General features: G+C 42.9%; 1 protein-coding gene across 1 annotated transcript in view; it reads right to left on the minus strand.

Moving 5' to 3' along the window:
• LOC122565173 (cyclic AMP-responsive element-binding protein 3-like protein 3) overlaps positions 1-19,833 on the minus strand; it is a 64,588-nt gene that overhangs the window by 31,448 nt on the left and 13,307 nt on the right. The window contains exon 2 of the mRNA XM_043720876.1: positions 1,415-1,561. Within this exon, the coding sequence (XP_043576811.1) occupies positions 1,415-1,561 (147 nt within the window). The remainder of the gene's footprint in view (positions 1-1,414; positions 1,562-19,833) is intronic.

Genomic DNA, 19,833 nt, shown 5'->3' on the forward strand with positions numbered 1-19,833 from the left:
TTACGACGGTCTGTGTGGGAATAACGCTGTGATACAATAGGATCAGGGTTACGATGCTCTGTGTGGGAATAACGCTGTGATACAATTGGATCAGAGTTACGATGCTCTGTGTGGGACTAACTCTGTGATACAATAGGATCAGGGTTACGATTCTCTGTGTGGGAATAACGCTGTGATTCAATTGGATCAGGGTTACGATGCTCTGTGTGGGACTAACTCTGTGATACAATTGGATCAGGGTTAGTGTGGGACTAACTCTGTGATACAATTGGATCAGGGTTACGATGTTCTGTGTGGGAATAACACTGTGATACAATTGGATCAGTGTTACGATACTCTATGTGGGAATAACACTGTGATACAATTGGGTTGGGGTTACGATGCTCTGTGTGGGAATAACGCTGTGATACAATTGGGTCGGGGTTACCATACTCTGTGTTGGAATAATACTGTGATACAATTGGATCAGGGTTACGATGCACTGCGTGGGAATAACGCTGTGATACAATTGGATCAGGGTTACAATGCTCTGTGTGCGAATAACGCTGTGATACAATTGGATCAGGGTTACAACGGTCTGTGTGGGAATAACGCTGTAATACAATTGGATCAGGGTTACAATGCTCTGTGTGAGAATAACGCTGTGATAGAATTGGATCAGGGTTCCATGCGCTGTGTGGGAATAATGCTGTGATACAACTGGATCAGGGTAACAAAGCGCTGTGTGGGACTAACGCTGTGATACAATTGGATCAGGATTACGATGCTCTGTGTGGGAATAACACTGTGATACAATTGGGTCAGGGTTACAATGCTCTGTGTGGGAATAACGCTGTGATACAATTGGATCAGGGTTACGATGCTCTGTGTGGGAATAATACTGTGATACAATTGGGTCGGGGTTGCGATGCTCTGTGTGGGAATAACGCTGTGGTACAATTGGAATAGGGTTACAATGCGCTGTGTGGGAATAAATCTGTGATACAATTGGATCAGTGTTGCGATGCGCTGTGTGGGAATAACGCTGTGAAACAATTGGGTCAGGGTTACGATGCTCTGTGTGGGAATAACGCTGTGATACAATTGGATCCAGGTTACGATGCGCTGTGTGGGAATAATGCTGTGATACAATTGGATCAGGGTTACGATGCTCTGTGTGGGAATAACACTGTGATACACTTGGGTCGGGGTTTCAATGCTCTGTGTGGGAGTAACGCTATGTTACAATTGGGTCAGTGTTACAATGCCCTGTGCATGATGACACTGGGTTACAATTGGACCTGGGGTACAATGAATTGTTTGGGCATGGCTTGAGTTATGACGAGGTCAGGGTTACGAATCTCTGTGTAGACGTGACTATGGGTTACAATATTCTATGAGTGCAGGGGTGTTTGGGGCGTCTGCTGATCCTTACACTTGGCTGTGCCATTCCCCAGCCCTCTGGGTTCCCACTGCCATCTGTATTGAAGCCCTCGTGGCGAAGAATCCCATCCTTTTGGTCAAACAGTAGATCCAGGAGCTCCACGCTGTCCAAGTCACGAGGCAGGCCCTCTGCTGGTATCTACAGGACGGTAAAAAAACACAATGTGTAACCTCACATCCAAGGCAATAGGAGCAAATATCAAACAAGGGAAGTGATTTACACAGATAGTTGATAAAACATTATCAGAAAGCACATGTGAAGATTTGCAGGAGAGAGTGGAAGACAATATTGAAGCTCTTAGGCTTGGCCTAACACATCAGAATAGATCGAGGATTGGTTAAAGGACAGAAGAGAAGGGGTAGGAATAAAGTCTCCCCGTGTCTACATGGGTTTCCTCCGGGTGCTTCAGTTTCCTCCCACAATCCAAAAATATATAGGTTCGGTGAATTGGTCATGTTAAATTGCCCATAGTGTTGGGGATGTGTCGGTTAGGTGCGTTAGTCAGGGGTAAATACAGGATAACAGGGTAGGGGAATGGGTTGATGTGAACTTGTTGGGCCAAAGGGCCTGTTTCCACACTGTAGGGATCCTATTTAAAAAACAAGTCTTTTTCTGATTGGCATGATGTTATTAGTGCACTGCCACAGAAAATTATTACAAGAGTCTCAGTCATTTACAATTTCTATTATTTACAATGATGAGACAACCCAGTGTAATGTAGGAGAAAATGAGGACTGCAGGTGCTGGAGTTCAGAGGCGAGAGTGTGGTGCTGGAAAAGCACAGACAGGTCAGGCAGCATCCAAGAAGCAGGAGAATCGAAGTTTTGGGCATCAGGAATTAGTGTAATGTATCCAAACATGTCAATAATACGTAGTTAGCTGGGTTAGGAGAGCTGTGAGGAGGGGGACTCAAAGAGGCTGCAAAGTCACAGAACCACGGTAAGTGGTTGGGCAAGAAATTGGCAAAGGGACAGTAACGTAGGAAAGTGTGAGAACATTCACTTTGATAAGAATGAGAAAGCAGAATTTTTTTAAAATATGAGAGCCTAATGTAATCAGGCCTCTCAGCAGCAGGTGGCGATAGTGAGGAAAGGCACCAAACAGGGGAGCTGGATAGTAACTGTGGTGTCTTTCTGAAGGGAGGGATGGCTCTTTCAGAGAGAGGCACACAGGCAAACGATTCTTCAACTGAGATGTGAATCCATTGTTAATACTGTTTTACTCATTATAGCCTTACTTTCTCTCAATATTTAGAAACATCTGATGCCAATGAAATAAAGAATCCTTGCTTCATAATGGTTGAGCTGTCTACAGTACATGCTTAAACCTACAGTAAATGTTGATATCCAGAAGGTTTTGGGTGTACCCATTACATAGATTACATGAAAGTTGTCATAGAGTCATGAGCCATCGAGTCGAACCACACAGATACAGACCCTTCAGTCCAACTTGTCCATGCTGACTAATTTTCTCAAACTTAGCTTGTCCCACCTGGGTGCATTTGGCCCATATCCCTCTACACCTTTCCTATTCATGTACCTATCCAAATGTCTTTTAAATTGTCCCTGCATCTTCCACTTCCTCTGGCAGTTCATTCCACATACGAACCACCATCTGTATGAAAAAGCTGCCCCTTAGGTCCCTTTTTAAATTTTTCTCTTCTCACCATAAAAATATGCCGCCTAGTTTTAAACTCACCAATCCTAGGGAATAGACCATTGCTCTTCACCTTATCTATGCCTCTCATGATTTTTTATAACCTCCAGAAGGTCACCCCTCAGCCTCCTATGTTCTAGTGAACAAAGTCCCAGTTTATCCAGCCTTTCCTTATAACTCAAAGCCTCCAGTTCTGGCAACATGTTGGTACAGTAAACAATTATAGGAAGTCAAATGATATTTTCACTTTGATTGCAAGAGGATTGGAGTATATAAGACTAAGGAAGTCTTGCTGCAATTACCTAGAGCCTTTGGTGAGATCACATGTTAAACACAGGCCTCTTTAGCTGAGGAAGAACATATATGCCAGAATCTTCACTAGATTGATTCCTCTCATGAAGATTTGTCTGTAAGGAGAAACTGAGGATAGTTGACCTCTATTTCAGGTTACAAGAATGAAAGGGGATCTCATATAACACTCTAAGAGGGTGGATGCTGGAAGAATGTCATTTCCTGGCCAGAGAATATACACTCAGAAGAAAGCAAAATATTGTAATGCTGGAAATCTGAAACAAACACACAGAATGCTGGAGAAACTCAACAGGTCTGTCAGCATCTGTGGAGAGAGAAACAGGGTTAACGCTTCAAGTCCAGTATAACTCTTCAGAAGTGAAAGATGTTGGAAATACTTTTTTATATAGTTTTGACAGAAGTGACAGAGAGGCGTAGTACAAAAGACAAAAGGGTGGTGAAAGAGAAAGATGTGAAATGGGTGTGAATTAAGGTGTGAAGGGAGAGCAGATCCTCTCTGCTGAGAGCAAAGTAAACAAATTACAAACAAAGGCTGGGCAGACTGGCTGACCATTTCACAGCACACCTAGGTTCTGTCCGTAAAAATGGCCCCGAACTTCTGGTTGCCTGCTACTTCAACACACCACCCTCGTCTGTGGCCAACATCTCTGTTTCACGTTTACTGCAGTGCTCCAGAGAAGCTGCAAGAACAGCATCTCATTTTCTACTTGGGAACTCTACAGGCTTCAGGAGTCAATATCGAGTTCAACAATTTTAGGGCCTGAGCACCTTCTCCCTTGTCCTTAACCCCCAACCCCTACACCTCAGGCTTTGTCATCATATGGGCTGCTACCACAACCAACCCATTGTCAGCTACTAATTGTCCCCATTAACAGCTATTGATTGTCTGAGGCTGAACTTTACCAACTGTTGTTGGCTCCTTCCTTTCCCCACCTCCACCATCTTCAGCTACCATCAATTCTGAAGAAGGGTCACTGGACCCAAAACGCTAACTTTACTGTCAGATTTGCTGAGCTTTTTTCCAGCAATTTCTGTTTTAGTGTCACAAAAAAGGCTGGATAGGGTGGTGGGGAGGAGTTGGAGAGAATGTCAAAAAAATTGGAGAGCAGACATAATACAGTCAGTTTCTGAAATTATGGAATTCAATGTTGTGACCTCAAGGCTGTGAAGTGTCTAAGCAGAAAATAAGATGTTGCTCCTTGAGCTTGCATTGTGCTTGTTTGGATCAGCAGGATAGCAATGTTAGCATGAGGGCAAGGTGATTTACTGAACAGCAAGCAACTGGAAGGTCAGGGGCATTCCTTTGGACAGAGTGGAGGGTTTGCCCAAAGTGGCAATCCAATCTACATTTGGTCTCACATCATAAAGCAAGCCACATTGTGAACAGTGAATACAGCAGACCAGATTGAAATGTGAAATATTCCAGGATCTACCTGGAAGTTGCATTTGGGGCCTTGGACAGTGAGAAGGGAGGAGGTGAATGTCACACCTTCTGCAATTGCTGAAAAGTGCCATTTGCGGGGAAGTAGACCAGGGTATCTCAGAGGGAACCATCCCTGTGGAATGCTGACAGTGGAGAGGAGGGGAGGATGTGTTTAGTGAAGGTATCCTGCTGAAGGTGATGGACATGATGGAGTATGATCCTTTAAAAGTGGAGCCTGTTGGGGTGGAACGTGAGGACAGAGGAATCCTATAATTGTTCTGGGAAGGAAGGGGAGGGTTGAAGGCCGAAGATGGAAGATGGCCCAGTCCATCATATCAGAGAGGGGATTCCTCAGATGAGAAAAAAGATTGTGTCAGGGCAACTCGGTTAAGGGTAGCATCACTAGAACAGATACAGCAGAGACAGAAAAACTGGAAGAATAGAATCCTTGCAGGAGGCAGGGTGTGAGGAGGTGTAGTTGAAGTAACTGTGGGAGTTGGTGGGTTTGTAATGGGGATTTTGGTGAACAGCCTATCCTCAGAAGTGACAATGAAATCAAGGAAGGGAAGAGTCAGAGATGGTTCAGGTGAGGGTGACAGAAGAAAGGAACTTGTAAGCAAAACAGATTAATTTTCCAATTCTGGACTAGAGGAGGAAGCAGCCATAAGGGCATCACCAAAGTACTGGAGAAATCTTGAGGAGGACTGGACCAAGGAAGGTTCCCCATATGCCCCAAAATTCCAGGGAGAGTCATGGAGTCATAGAGTCACACACAAGGTCTAAACCTTCCTAATCACATAACCATCCAGTTGCCTTTTAAATGGTGTGATTGTATCCATCTCCACCACTTCCTCTGACAGCTCATTCCATACATGTACTACCCTTTGCGTGAAAAAGTTGCTCCTTAGGTCCCTTTTTAAATCTTTCCATGTTCACCTTAAACTTAAGCCCTCTAGATTTGGACTCCCCTAACCTGGGAAAAAGACGTTGGCTGTTTATCCTACCTATGCCCCTCATAAAAGTCACCCCTCAACCTCTGACGCTCCAGTGAAAAAGGCCCCAGCCTATTCAGCCTTTCCCAACAACTGAAACCCTCCAATCCAGGTAACATCCTTGTAAATCTTTTCTGCACTCTCTCAAGTTTAAAAACACTTTTCTTATAGAGGGGTGACCAGAATTGTTTGCAGAATTCTGGTACCTAGGCAGGTACCTCTAGCCCCACTTTTGACTTGGAGGAGATGAGATGAATTAAAGCTGTTCAAAGTGAGGACAAGCTCAGCCAGGTGGAGTATGGGTGAGCGACTCCGGATAAGGCATTTTAGGATCAGGGTGAGAAAATTCTTCACTCAGAAGATTGTCAGTCTTGGAAATTATATATTTAAGAGATCCCTGGATGACAAAACATTGAATGTCTTCAAAACCCCATTGCAGTTGGTAGAGTTCAAATTTTGATTAATAAACCTGTAAAAGGTGACCATGAACCATTGTCAATTGTTGTTAAAAATTAATCTCATTCATTAATGACCTTTAGGGAAGGACATCTGCCACTCTTAAGATTGGTCTGGTTTACATGATTCCAGATCCACAGCAAATGTGGAATGTGGATGACTCTTAACTGTCTTCTTAGTGACGTAGCAAACCACTCTGTTGTATCAAACCTCTACAGAAATGGCATTAAGGAATGAAACCAGACAGTCAGCATCAATCTAGGGACTGGAAACAAACATAGCAAACCCAGCCTTGTCAACTCTGCAAAGTCCTCCTTACTAGCATCAAGGGGCTTGTGTCAAAACTGAGAGAACTGCCCCACAGAGTAGTCAAGCACGAGCCTGTCATAGCTATATTCAGATAGCCATAGCATTCTCATCACCAATCCTGAGTATATCCTGTCCCACTGGTAGGATAGACCCAGCAAAGATGGCGGCACAGTAATATACACCGAGGGAGCTGCTCTGGGAGTCCTCAACACTGACTCCAGATCCCAGGATGTCTCACGGCTTCAGGTTAAACATGGACAAGGAAACCTCCTGCTGATCACTATGCACTATCCTCTCTTGGCTGATGGATCAGTACTACTCCATGTTGAACAGTACTTGGAAGTAGCACTGGGAGTAACAAGAGTGCAGAGTGTATTCTGAGGGGAGAATTCAGTGTCCACCACCAACAGTGACTCGGCAGCAGCATGACTGATCAAAATGGCCAGGTCCTAAAGGATTTGGCTGCTAGACTGGGACTGCAGCAGGTAGTGAGGGAACCAACACAAGCGAAAAAATACTTGACCTCATCCTCACCAATGTGCCAGCTGCAGATGCATCTATCTAATACAGTATCTGTAAGGATTAGATTAGATTTCCTACAGTGTGGAAACAGGCCATTCGGCCCAACAAGTCCACACCGATTCTCTAAAGAGTAACCCACCCAGACCCATTCCCCTACATTTATCCCTAACTAGTGCACTTAACACTATGGACAATTTAGCATGGCCAATTCGCCTAACCTGCACATTTTTGGACTGTGGGAGGAAACTGGAGCACCTGGAGGAAACCCACGCAGACACAGGGAGACTGTGCAGACACAGGGAGAATGTGCAAACTCCACACAGACAGTCGCCTGAGGCTGAAATGAAGCCAGGTCCCTAATGCTGTGACACAGCAGTGCTAACCACTGAGCCACCGTGCCGCCCATAACATGACCACCACATAGTTCTTGTGGCTACCTACTGAGGACACCTTAAATCGTGTTGTGTAGCACAATCACTGTTAAAGCGACAGACTTCAAACAGATCTAGAAACTGAAGGCTGGGCATCCGTGAGGCGCTATGGATCATCAACAGCAGTAGAATTGTACTCCAGCACAATCTGCAACCTCATGGCCTAGCATATCCCCCACTCAACCGTTATCATCAAGCCAGGGGATCCACGCTGGTTCAATGGGGAGTGCATGAGGGCATACCAGGAGCAGCAGCAGCTGTACCCAAAATTGAGGTATCAATCTGGCGAAGCTAAAACATCGGACCACTGCATGTTAAACAATGTAAGCATCATTTGACAGACAGAGTTAAACAATTCTACAAACAATGGCCCTGATCTTTACTCTACAGACATGATGCAGCCAGTTTTGAATGTTGGTGGATATATAAACAACTTGTTGGAGGGGAAGGCTCCATAAATATCCCCATTTTCAATCATGGAAGAGCCCAGCACATCAATGCAAAAGATATGTCTGAAGCATTTGCAATAATCTTCAGCCAGAAGTGCTGTATGGATGATTCATTCAGCCTCTTTTAGTGATCCCCAACATCACAGATACCAGTCTTCAGCCAATTCGATTCACTCTGAATGATATCAAGAAGCATTTGGAAGCACTGGATACTGGGTCCCTGACAACATTCCAGTAATTGCTCTGAAAGCCTAGGCTCCAGAACTAGCCACACCTCTAGCCAAGCTGTTCCCATATATCTACAACACTGGCACCTCCCTGACAATGTGGAAAATTACCCAGCTACATCCTGTCCCCAAAAACCAGAACAAATCCAACCCAGCTAACGTTGCTCCAGCAGTTTACTCTAAGTTATTAGCATGGTGATGGAAGGTGTCATCAATAGTGCCATCAAGTGGCACTTACTCACCAATAACCAGCTCATTGATCTGCCAAGGCCACTAGCTCATGACCACATTAAGTCTTGGTCCAAATTTAGGCACAAGGGCTGAATTCCAGAGGTGAGACGATAGTGACTGCGCTTGACATGAAAGCCACATTTGACCAGAGTATGACATCAAGAAATCATGGAGTCAATGAATATGGGGGAAGACTCTCCATTGAGGTTTCTAGCCAGGAGAGGTGAACAGTGAACATGAGATTTCAAAATAGACTGCACTGTACCATTTGAAAACTGAAATAAGTGTTTTCGTTTGCATGTGCAAACCATTGTAGAGTAGATTAGATTGATCATGTTAGCAATCTCAGCTCTGAGTCAAAAATTATGGCGTCAAGTCCAGTTCCATAACATTGACACTGCAGAACAGTAGCAGTAAGGGAGTGCTACACTGTCAGAGACACTGATTTTCCAATGAAATGTTAAACTATCCCAGCTGCCCTCTCTGCTATAAGACTCCGTGACACTACTTGAAGAACCGGTCTTCCCAGTATCACAACCAACATTGAACCCTCACCCAATTCCATTGAATCAGAACGACTGATCTTTGTGGGACCTTCCTGTGCACAAACCGGTTGATTCCTGTATTACAACAGTGACTACAATACTGCAGAAGTACTCAGTTAGCTGAAAAACACTCTAGGACATCTTGAAGTTATGAAACACATAACTTTCAGATTGCTTTGCACTTAGCTCATCTCACAGGTAAACTGTGCATTTATCAGTGTGCTGGCTCGCCAATGTCTTCAGGGTGGAGGTTGCACCAATGAAGAAGCGAAGACATGAGTGAAGATCCAGGAGGATGGATCTCCAGTCAAAGAAAAGTGGACAGCTAAAACTAACATCGCCACTCAGGGGACGGGAGATAAGTATTTCTGTATCCACACATCTCTTTCTATACATTGTAGGTATCACAGAAATGACAACATCAGCTATTTCTACCCCAAAATTAAATAACAAGATTACAAGAATCTCTATATTCCTGTCTGCTTGAGTGTTGGCACTGTTACCTCTCTTAACGTCTTACGATAAACACAATTATAAATCCCCACATTGTGGGATTTAAAATCAGGGTACCTACAGCTGCTGCTTAGCAGTGAAATAATATCCTCAATAATAGTGTCAGAGCAATGTTACCAGATGAAAAGTACTCATATTTGTATCGCAAAATTCACTCTCATTTCATTACAATGGATTTCATTGCCTTCATTTATTTGTAGCATCAATTTCCTTTTCCACTTATTGACGAGTACCTGACCACCACTGGACACTCCATTGTACAGCACACCCACATTAAAGGCTATGGAATCACCATAGATAGAATCTACAGTTCAGATAAAGGCTATTCGATTCACATCGCCCATGCTCCACTTGCACATCTTCCCACTCTAATTTCCTTCTTACTTCCTATGTGTCATTGCCATTTATTCCCATCTCTCTCACTCCTTCCTTTTCATGCATTCATACCATCTGCTTCACGGCAGTAAATCCCACATTCTTAACACTCTACAATCTGGTCTGTAAAGAATGGTTATTTTGAGGTTGTAACAGAGATTATGTCACGGCTGTCGTTACAAAAAGATCAGCGGCAGCCAAACGAAAATTAAAACATTGAAAGCAAAATACTGCGTTTCCTGGAAATGTGAAACAAAAACAGAAATTGACAGAAAAGCTCAGCAGGTTTGGCAGGGAGAAATGGAGTTAATGTTTGGAGTCCAATGTGACACTTTTGCGAAAGAAACTTAAAAGATTAAAATTGACTTTAGGAACCACACCTCGTCTTTCAGTTAGGCATCTTACAGCCTCCCAGAATCGACACCGAGTTTAGCAAATTCATCACGTCAACTTTGTCCCCATTTTTGTTCCCTTTTCTTTGCTTTCAGCTCGCAGCCTGCCTGCTTTAGACACATCTTTTCCTGCCTCATCTCTGAAATAACTCCACAAAGGCCAGCATCCCATCATCAAGTCACCTATTACGTACATATGGATAGTCCATGACACTGATCCAGTTTGCTTAGAGCTGGCTCCCAGAGCGAAAAGAACCCCTGACACCCCTGCTTATATCTTGTTAGTCAGGATTCTCGGACTGGACCAGGTTAACAGCCCCAGTCAGAGAGCTCATATTAAATGAAGTCCACTTGGCTGACCTCATTCCAATCACTACAATCTCCATTCCTTTTGGCCTTGGAAGACTAAACTTTCTGTCATTCAATCTTTCCTGTCTTTCAGTCTATCACAGCTATTTGTTTTTGTCCCACCCATCCCTTTCTCCAATTCATTACATCCTTAACTCTTCCCAGTTGGAAAGTCGCACAGTTGAGCCATTGACTGTTTTTCACTCTACACACAGATGCTATTGAATTCTTTCTCCAAAATGTTTTGTTTTCATTTAAATTAAATTATGCCTTGGAGATAACAGAAATATTTATGGTCTGAGCATCATTGAATACAAGTTGGTGTAATTTATTCCAGACCAAAAAAATATCAGAATTAATTGCGGAGGTATCTCTAGATATTGAGTGCATCTAAGAAAAATTAGCAAACAATGAAATTCATAGCTGATCTTGGAGGAACCTGTGTGGGAGAGCTCACTGATTGGGAGCAGCTAAGTGAATAGTCTTTAAGTGTAACTTACTGTTCTATTTAATTTTTGTAAATCTACAATAGTAAGTAGAGTGGGTTCTTTTTTAATTACATGTTTTATTGAGATCTGTCTCTTGATTAAATTTTAAAAATATAAAACATATGTATGAAGTTAGCCAAGAGCAGTGCTTTTTAGAGCAGGAAGACGGTGCTACTTTCTGGGTCTGTAGAGTGTTAAGGTGCAAAGGCGACCTTTGGTAGAGTGATGTGCTCTTCCTGATATGGGAGTTTAGGGAGAGTTTCCATGTTACTGAGGATTACGTCTGCAGGAAGTGTCTTTGTTTGTGAATCAATCAATTTGCATGGATCAGTTGGAGCGGCAGTTAGACACAATGAGGCACTTACACAAAATAGGGGATGTGATGGATGGCAGTTATAGGAAGGGAGAAAAACTGCAGATATAATCAGATAGATGAATTATCTCCAGGACAGGTAGGAGAGAGAGGCAGGTAGTGCAGGAGTCTCCTGTAGCTATCCCCATCTCAAACAAGTATGCTGGTTTGAAAAATGTAGAGGGTGATGGACCCTCAGGGGGTTGTAACATGAACAGCCAAGTTTCTGCCAATAAGACTGGCTCTAATGTAACAAGGGTCAGATTCCAAGCAATCAATTGTGATTGGAGACCCTTTAGTCAGAGACACAGACAGACTTTTCTGTGGCCAACAGTGAAAAATCAGAATAGTGTGTTGAATCCCTAGTGCCAGGATCAAGGAGAGAGTGCTGAATATTCTCAAAGGGTAGAGGGATCAGCAGGAGATCATTGTACACATTGGAACTAATGACATAGAAAGGGAAAAGGATGAGACTCTGAAGGGAGAATATAGGAAGTTTGGCAGAAATTTAAAAAGGAGGTCCTCGAGGGTAGTAATATCTGGATTAACTCTCGATGCTGCAAGGTAATAAGGGTAGGAATAGGAGGATAGACCAGATGAATGCATGGCTGAGCAGCTGGTGCAGGGGAGAAGGGTTCACATTTTTGGATCATTCGAATCTCTTCTGGGGTGGAAGTGACCTGTACGAGAAGGACAGATTGCACCTGAATTGGAAGGGGACTAATATACTGGTGGGGAGATTAGATTCGGATTACTTACTTACTTACAGAGTGGAAACAGGCCCTTTGGCCCAACAAGTCCACACCTACCCTCCGAACAGCAACCCACCCAGACCCATTCCCCTACATTTACCCCTTCACCTAACACTACGGGCAATTTAGCATGGCCAATTCACCTAATTCACATTTTTGGACTATGGGAGGAAACCGGAGCACCCGGAGGAAACCCACGCAGACATGGGGAGAATGTGCAAACTCCACACAGACAGTTGCCTGAGGTGGGAATTGAACCCTGGTCTCTGGCACTATGAATGCAGCAGTGCTAACCACTGTGCCACTGTGCCGCCCCGTGGTGAGAGCTGCTTGGGAGGATTTAAACTAATAAGATGGGGGGATGGGAACCCAAGGAAATAGTGAGGAAAGAGATCAGTCTGAACTTGGCACAGTTGAGAAAAGGAGCAAGTCAAACAGCAGGCAGGAACAAAGCAAAGAACAAGGTAGGACTGATAAATTAAACTGCGTTTATTTCAATCCAAGAGGCCTAACAGGGAAGAAAGATGAACTCAGGACATGATTAGGAACATGGGACTGGTATAGCACAGCAATTATGGAGATGTGGCTCAGGGATGGACAGGACGGGCAGCTTAATGTTCCAGGTCACAAATGCTATAGGAAGGATAGAAAAGGAGGAAGGATAGAAAAGGAGGAAAGAGAGGAGGGGAAGTGGTTTTTTTGATAAGGGAAAACATTGCTGCTGTACTTAGGGAGGATATTCCTGGTAATACATCCAGGAAAGTTACTTGGATGGAACTAAGAAATAAGAAAGGGATGATCACCTTATTGGGATTGTACTATAGACATCCCAGTCATCAGCAGGAAATTGAGAAACAGATTTGTAAGGAGATTTCTGTTATCTGTAAGAATAATAGGGTGGTTATGGTGGGGTCCAAACACAGATTGTGACTGCCATAGTATTAAGGGTTTAGATGGAGAGGAATTTGTTAAGTGTGTACAAGAAAATTTTCTGATTCAGTATGTGGATGTACCTACTAGAGAAGATGCAAAACTTGACCTACTCTTGGGAAGTAACGCAGGGCAGGTGACTGAGGTGTCAGTGGGGGAGCACTTTGGGGCCAGTGACCATAATTTTATTAGTTTTAAAATAGTGATAGAAAAGGATAGACCAGATCTAAAAGTTTTGTGTCCCCCCACGATGAAGGGCTTTTGCCCGAAACGTCGATTTTACTGCTCCTCAGATGCTGCCCGAACTGCTGTGCTCTTCCAGCACCACTAATCCAGAATCTGGTTTCCAGCATCTGCAGATCTGCAGTCATTGTTTTTACCCAGATCTAAAAGTTACAGTTCTACATTGGAGGAAGGCCAATTCTGATGGTATTAGGCAAGAACTTTCAAAAGTTGATTGGGGACAGATGTTTGCATGAAGCCTTCAAAAATGAGATAACAAGATTCCAGAGACAGTATGTTCCTGCTAGGGTGAAAGGAAAGGCTGGTAGGTGTAGGGAATGTTGGGTGACTAGAGGATTGCAGTTTTGGTCAAGAAAAAGAAGGAAGCATGTGTCAGGTATAGATAGCAGAGATCGAGTGCATCCTTAGAAAAGTATAAGGCCAGTAGGAGTATACTTAAGCAAGAAATCAGGAGGGCATAAAGGGGACATGAGATAGCTGGGGTAAATAGGGTTAAGGAGAATCTAAAATGATTTTATAAATACATTAAGGGCAAAATGGGAACTAGGGAGAGAATACAGCCCCTCAAAGATCAGCAAGACAGCCTATGTGTGGAACTGCAGGAGATGGGGGGGACACAAAATGGGATTTTTGCATCATTGTTTACTGTGGAGAAAGACATGGAAAATATAGAATGTGCGGAAATAGATGATGACGTCTTGAAAAATATCCATATTATTGAAGAGGAGGTGCTGGAAGTCTTGAAACACACAAAGGTGGATAAATCGCAGGGACGTGATCAGGTGTAGCCAAGAACTCTGTAGGAAGCTATGGAAGTCATTGCTGGGCCCCTTCTTGAGATATTTGTATCATCAATAGTCACAGGTAAGGTGCCGGAAGACTGCAGGTTGGCTAACGTGGTGTCACTGTTTAAGAGGGGTGGTAAGGAAAGACCAGGTAACTATTGACCTGTGAGCCTGTCATCAGTGGTGGGAAAGTTGTTGGAGAGAATCCTGAAGAATAGGAATTTACACGTACTTGTAAAGGGAAGGACTGACTAGGGATAGTCAACATTGCTTTGTGAAAATCATGCCTCACTAACTTGATTGAGTTTTTTGAAGAAGGTAGATAGGATAGTGAAGAAGGCATTTGGTATCCTTTATTTTATTGGTCAGAGCATTGAGTAAAGGAATTGGGAAGTCATGCTGTGGCTGTACGGAACATTAGTTACGCCACTTTTGGAATATTGTGTGCAATTCTGGTCTCCTTTCTATAGGAAGGATATTGTGAAACTTGAAAGGGTTCATAATAGATTTACAAGGATGCTGCCAGGTTTGGAGGATTTGAGCTTTAGGGAGAGGCTGAATAGACTGGGGTTGTTTTCCCTGGAGTGTAGGAGGCTGAGGGGTGACCTTTATAAAAGCATGAGGGGCATGGAGAGGGTAAATAGACAAGGCATTTTCCCTGAGGTGGGAGAGTCCAGAACTAGAGGGCATAGGTTAAGGGTGAGAGTGAAGATTTAAAAGGAATCCAAGGAGCAACTTTTTCACACAGAGGGTGGTGTGTATATAAAATGAGCTGCCAGAAGAAGTGGTGAAGCCTGGTACAATCACAACATTTAAAAGACGATAGGTATATGAATAGGAATATGAATATGAATAGGAAAGGCTTAGAGGGCCAAGTGCTGGCAAATGGGACTAGATTAGTTTAGGATATCCGACTGGCATGGATGAGTTGGACTGAAGAGTCTGTTTCCATGTTGTATACCTATGTGACTCTAAATGTTGGCACTGTTCTAAAAAAAAACCCAAAATTTGGTTCAGATTCCAGGGTATGTCAGTTAAATATTGACTCAAGCCTGGGTCCTCCAATTGCTGTCTGTCCTAATTTCTAACTCAATACGAGCAGAGCTGGTGGTGCAATTTCCTGGTGATTAATCTTAGCTAACAGTGGACCTAAGAACTATTGATTAAAAAATTGTTAACAAACAGTTATATCGAAGATAGTGTGTTCCCTCCCTGTGGATGTTGTTTGGACTTGGACTTGTAAAGTTGACTGAAGTCCATTTCTACATAATATCTCAAAGGTATGGGTGACAACCCCATGCAAGTAACACCCATCACATAGCACTATGTACAAGCAACAGGAAACACTTTCATGGTTCTGTTGACTAACATTCATTAAATAACTTTAAGAAATGACATAATTACATTAATGAAATAGTGCAATTACATTATAATGTTGAGAGTTTAGATTAGATTCCCTACTGTGTGGAAACAGGCCCTTCAGCCCAACAAGCCCACACTGACCCTCCGAAGAGTAACCCACCCAGACCCATTTCCCTCTGACTAATGCACCTAACACTATGGGCAATTTAGCATGGCCAATTCACCTGACCTGCACATCTTTGGACAGTGGGAGGAAACCGGAGCACCCAGAGGAAACCCACACAGACACAGAGAGAATGTGCAAACTCCACACAGACAGTCACCCGAGGCTGGAAACAACCTGGGACTCTGGTGCTGTGAGGCAGCAGTGCTAACCATTGATCCACTGTACCGTCCTACTTGATACAGCAACCAAATCTTTTTGGCAGGGGTTTACAAAAGTGGGAAAAGTTTTGGTTTTGAATACTTGGGCAGGAATTACTAGCAAATCACATGCTTCACATCTCCCACTGTTTCTATTTTCATTGACTTCACTTTTCATTGAGCCACCATCAATAGGAGACTCTTTTTATGTTGCGAGACTAAAAGTACAAGATTTTACAAAGAAAATAAACGTACTTTCAGATCAGTCATTTAGTATATCACTCAGAAAATCTTTAAAACCCAGACCTGAATGTACACAAGTCACTTTAAGTCACAACAACTGACTACACTGTGCAGAAATGCCACTTTGATGCTTTGTGTTATTTTCTACAAGTTTAATAACTTCAAGAGTGATTATATTCATCAAAACCAATGTTGGGTTTCACAGGAGTACAGTACACATTATTGTTACATTCTTCTAGGGCATAGTTAAAATCAATAGCTCAGAGATATTGATGGTCATCTTAGACAATAGCCTGCTGTCCAAAGATTAGCTTTGACAAAGTGCATTGGCAGAGTGACACACCACAGTTAACATCATGGACAAGCTTAATTCTGTTGCTTAATCCTAGAAATACACATCATAGGAGGTCATTCAGCCCAACTTGCCTGTGTCAGTGCTTTGAAAGAACTACCCATTTAGACTCAATCCCTACTTTTTCCCCAAAGTGCTGAAACTTTTCTTTTTGAAGTTCTTGTTTTAAAAGTTCTTAATCGAAGTGAATCTGTTCCCACCATTATTTCACACAGTGCTTTCTAAATGTTAGTGGTTCACTGGGTAAAACCATTTCTCATTTCTGAACTCATTCATCTGGCAAATATCTGAAAAGATTCTTTCGCTATATCCATATACGAGTATTTGCAGCAGAGATTACTGAAGCAGTATTTATTGCTCTCACAGCCCTGCCCTGCCTTGGGTATCTCTCCCTATGACTCAGTACCACACCATTCACCCATTGAATCATCAAAGGGCATTAGGAGCAAAGTTTAGGAAAGGGAGAATCACTTCACTCAGTAAAAATGAACACGCAGCTCTTTCCTATCTACATAACCTATCCCTTCCTACAACATACTGGAAAGCGCAGGAAAGGATATATATAGCTTACTGAATTCAGTCATGGGAAGTGGGCATCACTGGCCAGGCCAGGATTTGTTGTTCATTCCTAATTATCCAGACAGGTGTTAAGGGGCAACCACACAGCTGTGAATCTGGTATCACACATGATGGGTCCAGATGGGTAAGGCTGGCAAATTTCCTGCTTAAGATGAAGCAACCCCTAGGGGGCAGTGACCATAAAATGACAGAATGCACCCTTGCAGTTTGAGCGAGAGAAGATTGAATCAGATGTAATGGTATTACCAATGAATAAAGGTAATGATAAAGAGTTGAGGAAAATGCTAGCCAGAGTTGATTGGAAGGGGATCCTAGCAGAGAAGTTTGTAGAGTAACAATGGCAGGAGTTTTAGGGTAATTCAGGAGCCACAGCAGAAATTCACCCCCAAAAATGAAGAAACATATTAAGGGGAGGATGAAGTGACTATGGCTGACAACAGAAGTGAGGGGCAGCAGAAAAGCAAAAGAAAAATCATATAATGTGGTGAAGTTAACGAGAAGTCAGAAGACTGGAAAGCCTTTAAAAGCCAGCAAAGGACAACTACAAAAGTAATAAGGGGAAGAAGATAAAATATGAGGGTAAGCAAGCAAGTAATTAAAAAGATTACAAGCGTTTGTCAGCTTTATATAACATAAGAAAGAGACAAGAGTGGACATTGGACCACTGGAAAATGAGGTTGGAGAACAGAGAAATGGCAGAGAAACTAAACGCGGCAGTCTCCCAGAACATCAAGAAAATCAGGGGCAGAAGTGATTGCAGTGGCCAGCCCTTGGAGAAGGTGCTGGAGAAGCATAAGAACTGAAGTGGATCAATCACTCAGACCAGATGGACTATACCCCATATTTCTGAAGGAGATAGCTGAGGAGATTGTGGAGGCATTTGTGGTGATCCTTTAAGAATCACTGGAGTTTTGGAGGGTCCCAATGGTCTAGAAAATGGCAAATACAACATCCCTATTTAAGAAGGGAGGGAGAAATTTGGAAATTATAGGCAAGTTTGCCTGACCTTGGTCATTGGTAGGATTTCAGAGTCCATTATCAAGGGAGAGATTGCAGAGTACTTGAAAGTGCATGGTAAAATAGGGCTGAGTCAGCATGGCTTCATCAAGGGGAAGTGTGAGGTTTGGTAGGAAGAACAGAGGCACAAACTATTTTCTAAATGGGGGAAGACTGTGGAAATCTGAAATACAAAGAGACTTGGGAGTCTTATTTCAGGATTCCCTTAATGTTAACATGTAGGTTCAGTTTTCGGTTAGGAAGGCAAATGCAAGGTTAGCATCTATTTCAGAGAGCTAGAATACAAGACCAGGAATGTACTGCTGACACTGCATAACGCTCTGGTCAGACCACATTTGGAATACCTGTATTGTGAGTAGTTTTGGGCCCTGTATCTAAGGAATCTAGGGATATGCTTTGGAGAAGGTCCAAAGGAGATTCACAAGAATGATCCCTGGGATCAAGTGTTTATCATTTGAAGAGCAATTGAAGACATTGGGTCTGCACTGGATGAAGTTTAGAAAGAAGGATCTGATTGAAACTTACAAAATATTGAAAGGCCTGGATAGAGTGGATGTGGAGAAGATGTTTTCACTAGTAGGATAGTCTAGGACCTGAGTGCACAGCTTGAGAGTGAAGGGACAACCCTTTAGAACTGAGATAAGGAGGAATATCTTGAGCCAGAAAGTGGTGACTCTGTTGAACGCATTGCCACAGAAGGTTGTGGAGACTGACTCACTCAGATTATTTAAGATAGAGATAGACAGCTTCTTGATTCGTAAAGGATATCGAGAGTTATGGGGAGGTGGCAGGACAATGAGGTTGAGAAACATATCAGACATGATCGAATGATGTACTGAATGGCCTAATTATGCTCCTATTTCTATGATCTTATGGTAAGCCATTAGCCAGTATTGAAACAGCCGTGTCTTAATCAAGTTTAAATTCTGTTTCAAACTTTTGTAATTATTTATGATGATCCAGAATCTCCGTTAACGTTTTTTGACCTTGCCTAGGAACATTGATTTAACTTTCCGATCTTCATCTTTAATTTCTTGGACAGTTTTCTCTCCAATATTATTTTCGATGATCTGGAAATTTCCCTTTGGTAAGTCGTTTCCTCTGTTTCCACAGTGATGGAAGTGCTCCTTTGCAGTATTTCATTGAAGTATCCCACTTTCCCATATTGATAGCACTCAGCACCATCTGCTGGGCACTCATTGCATTTGAGGTGTTGTTTTGACCCATACCTTGATCATGCCGATATAGAGTCATACAGTCAAACAGCAAAAAAACAGACCCTTTGGTCTAACCAGTCCGTGCCGACTATAATCCCAAACTGAACTAGTCCCACCTGCCTGCTCCTGGACCATATCCCTCCAAACCTTTATGATCAATTCTGCTGTTTCTCACTCTATTGGTGTATTGATAAGGAAGGTAACAGTGCCATCTTGTGCCCTAATTATCAGATCATGACCGTTCCGAAGAAGGGTCACTGGACCCAAAATGTTAACTCTGCTTTCTCTCTAGAACTGCTGCCAGACCTGCTGACTATTTCCAGCAATTTCTGGTTTTGCATCAGACCATGTCAGAGTACTTCCTTAAAGAAATGACCAATATCTGGCCCCGATCTCTGCCTCAGTAACATGTTGGATCCGAAATGAGGTCCTCCTTAGAATACAGAAAACATGACAATTTGTTGTCCCTGAAACCTATTACAATGTAATTTCTAATTAACTCCTCTTTCAAGATTCCATAGCCATGACATTGTATAAATTGGTACA

The sequence above is a fragment of the Chiloscyllium plagiosum genome, chromosome 31 (genome assembly GCF_004010195.1).
Source record: "Chiloscyllium plagiosum isolate BGI_BamShark_2017 chromosome 31, ASM401019v2, whole genome shotgun sequence".
Lineage (NCBI taxonomy): Eukaryota > Metazoa > Chordata > Chondrichthyes > Orectolobiformes > Hemiscylliidae > Chiloscyllium > Chiloscyllium plagiosum.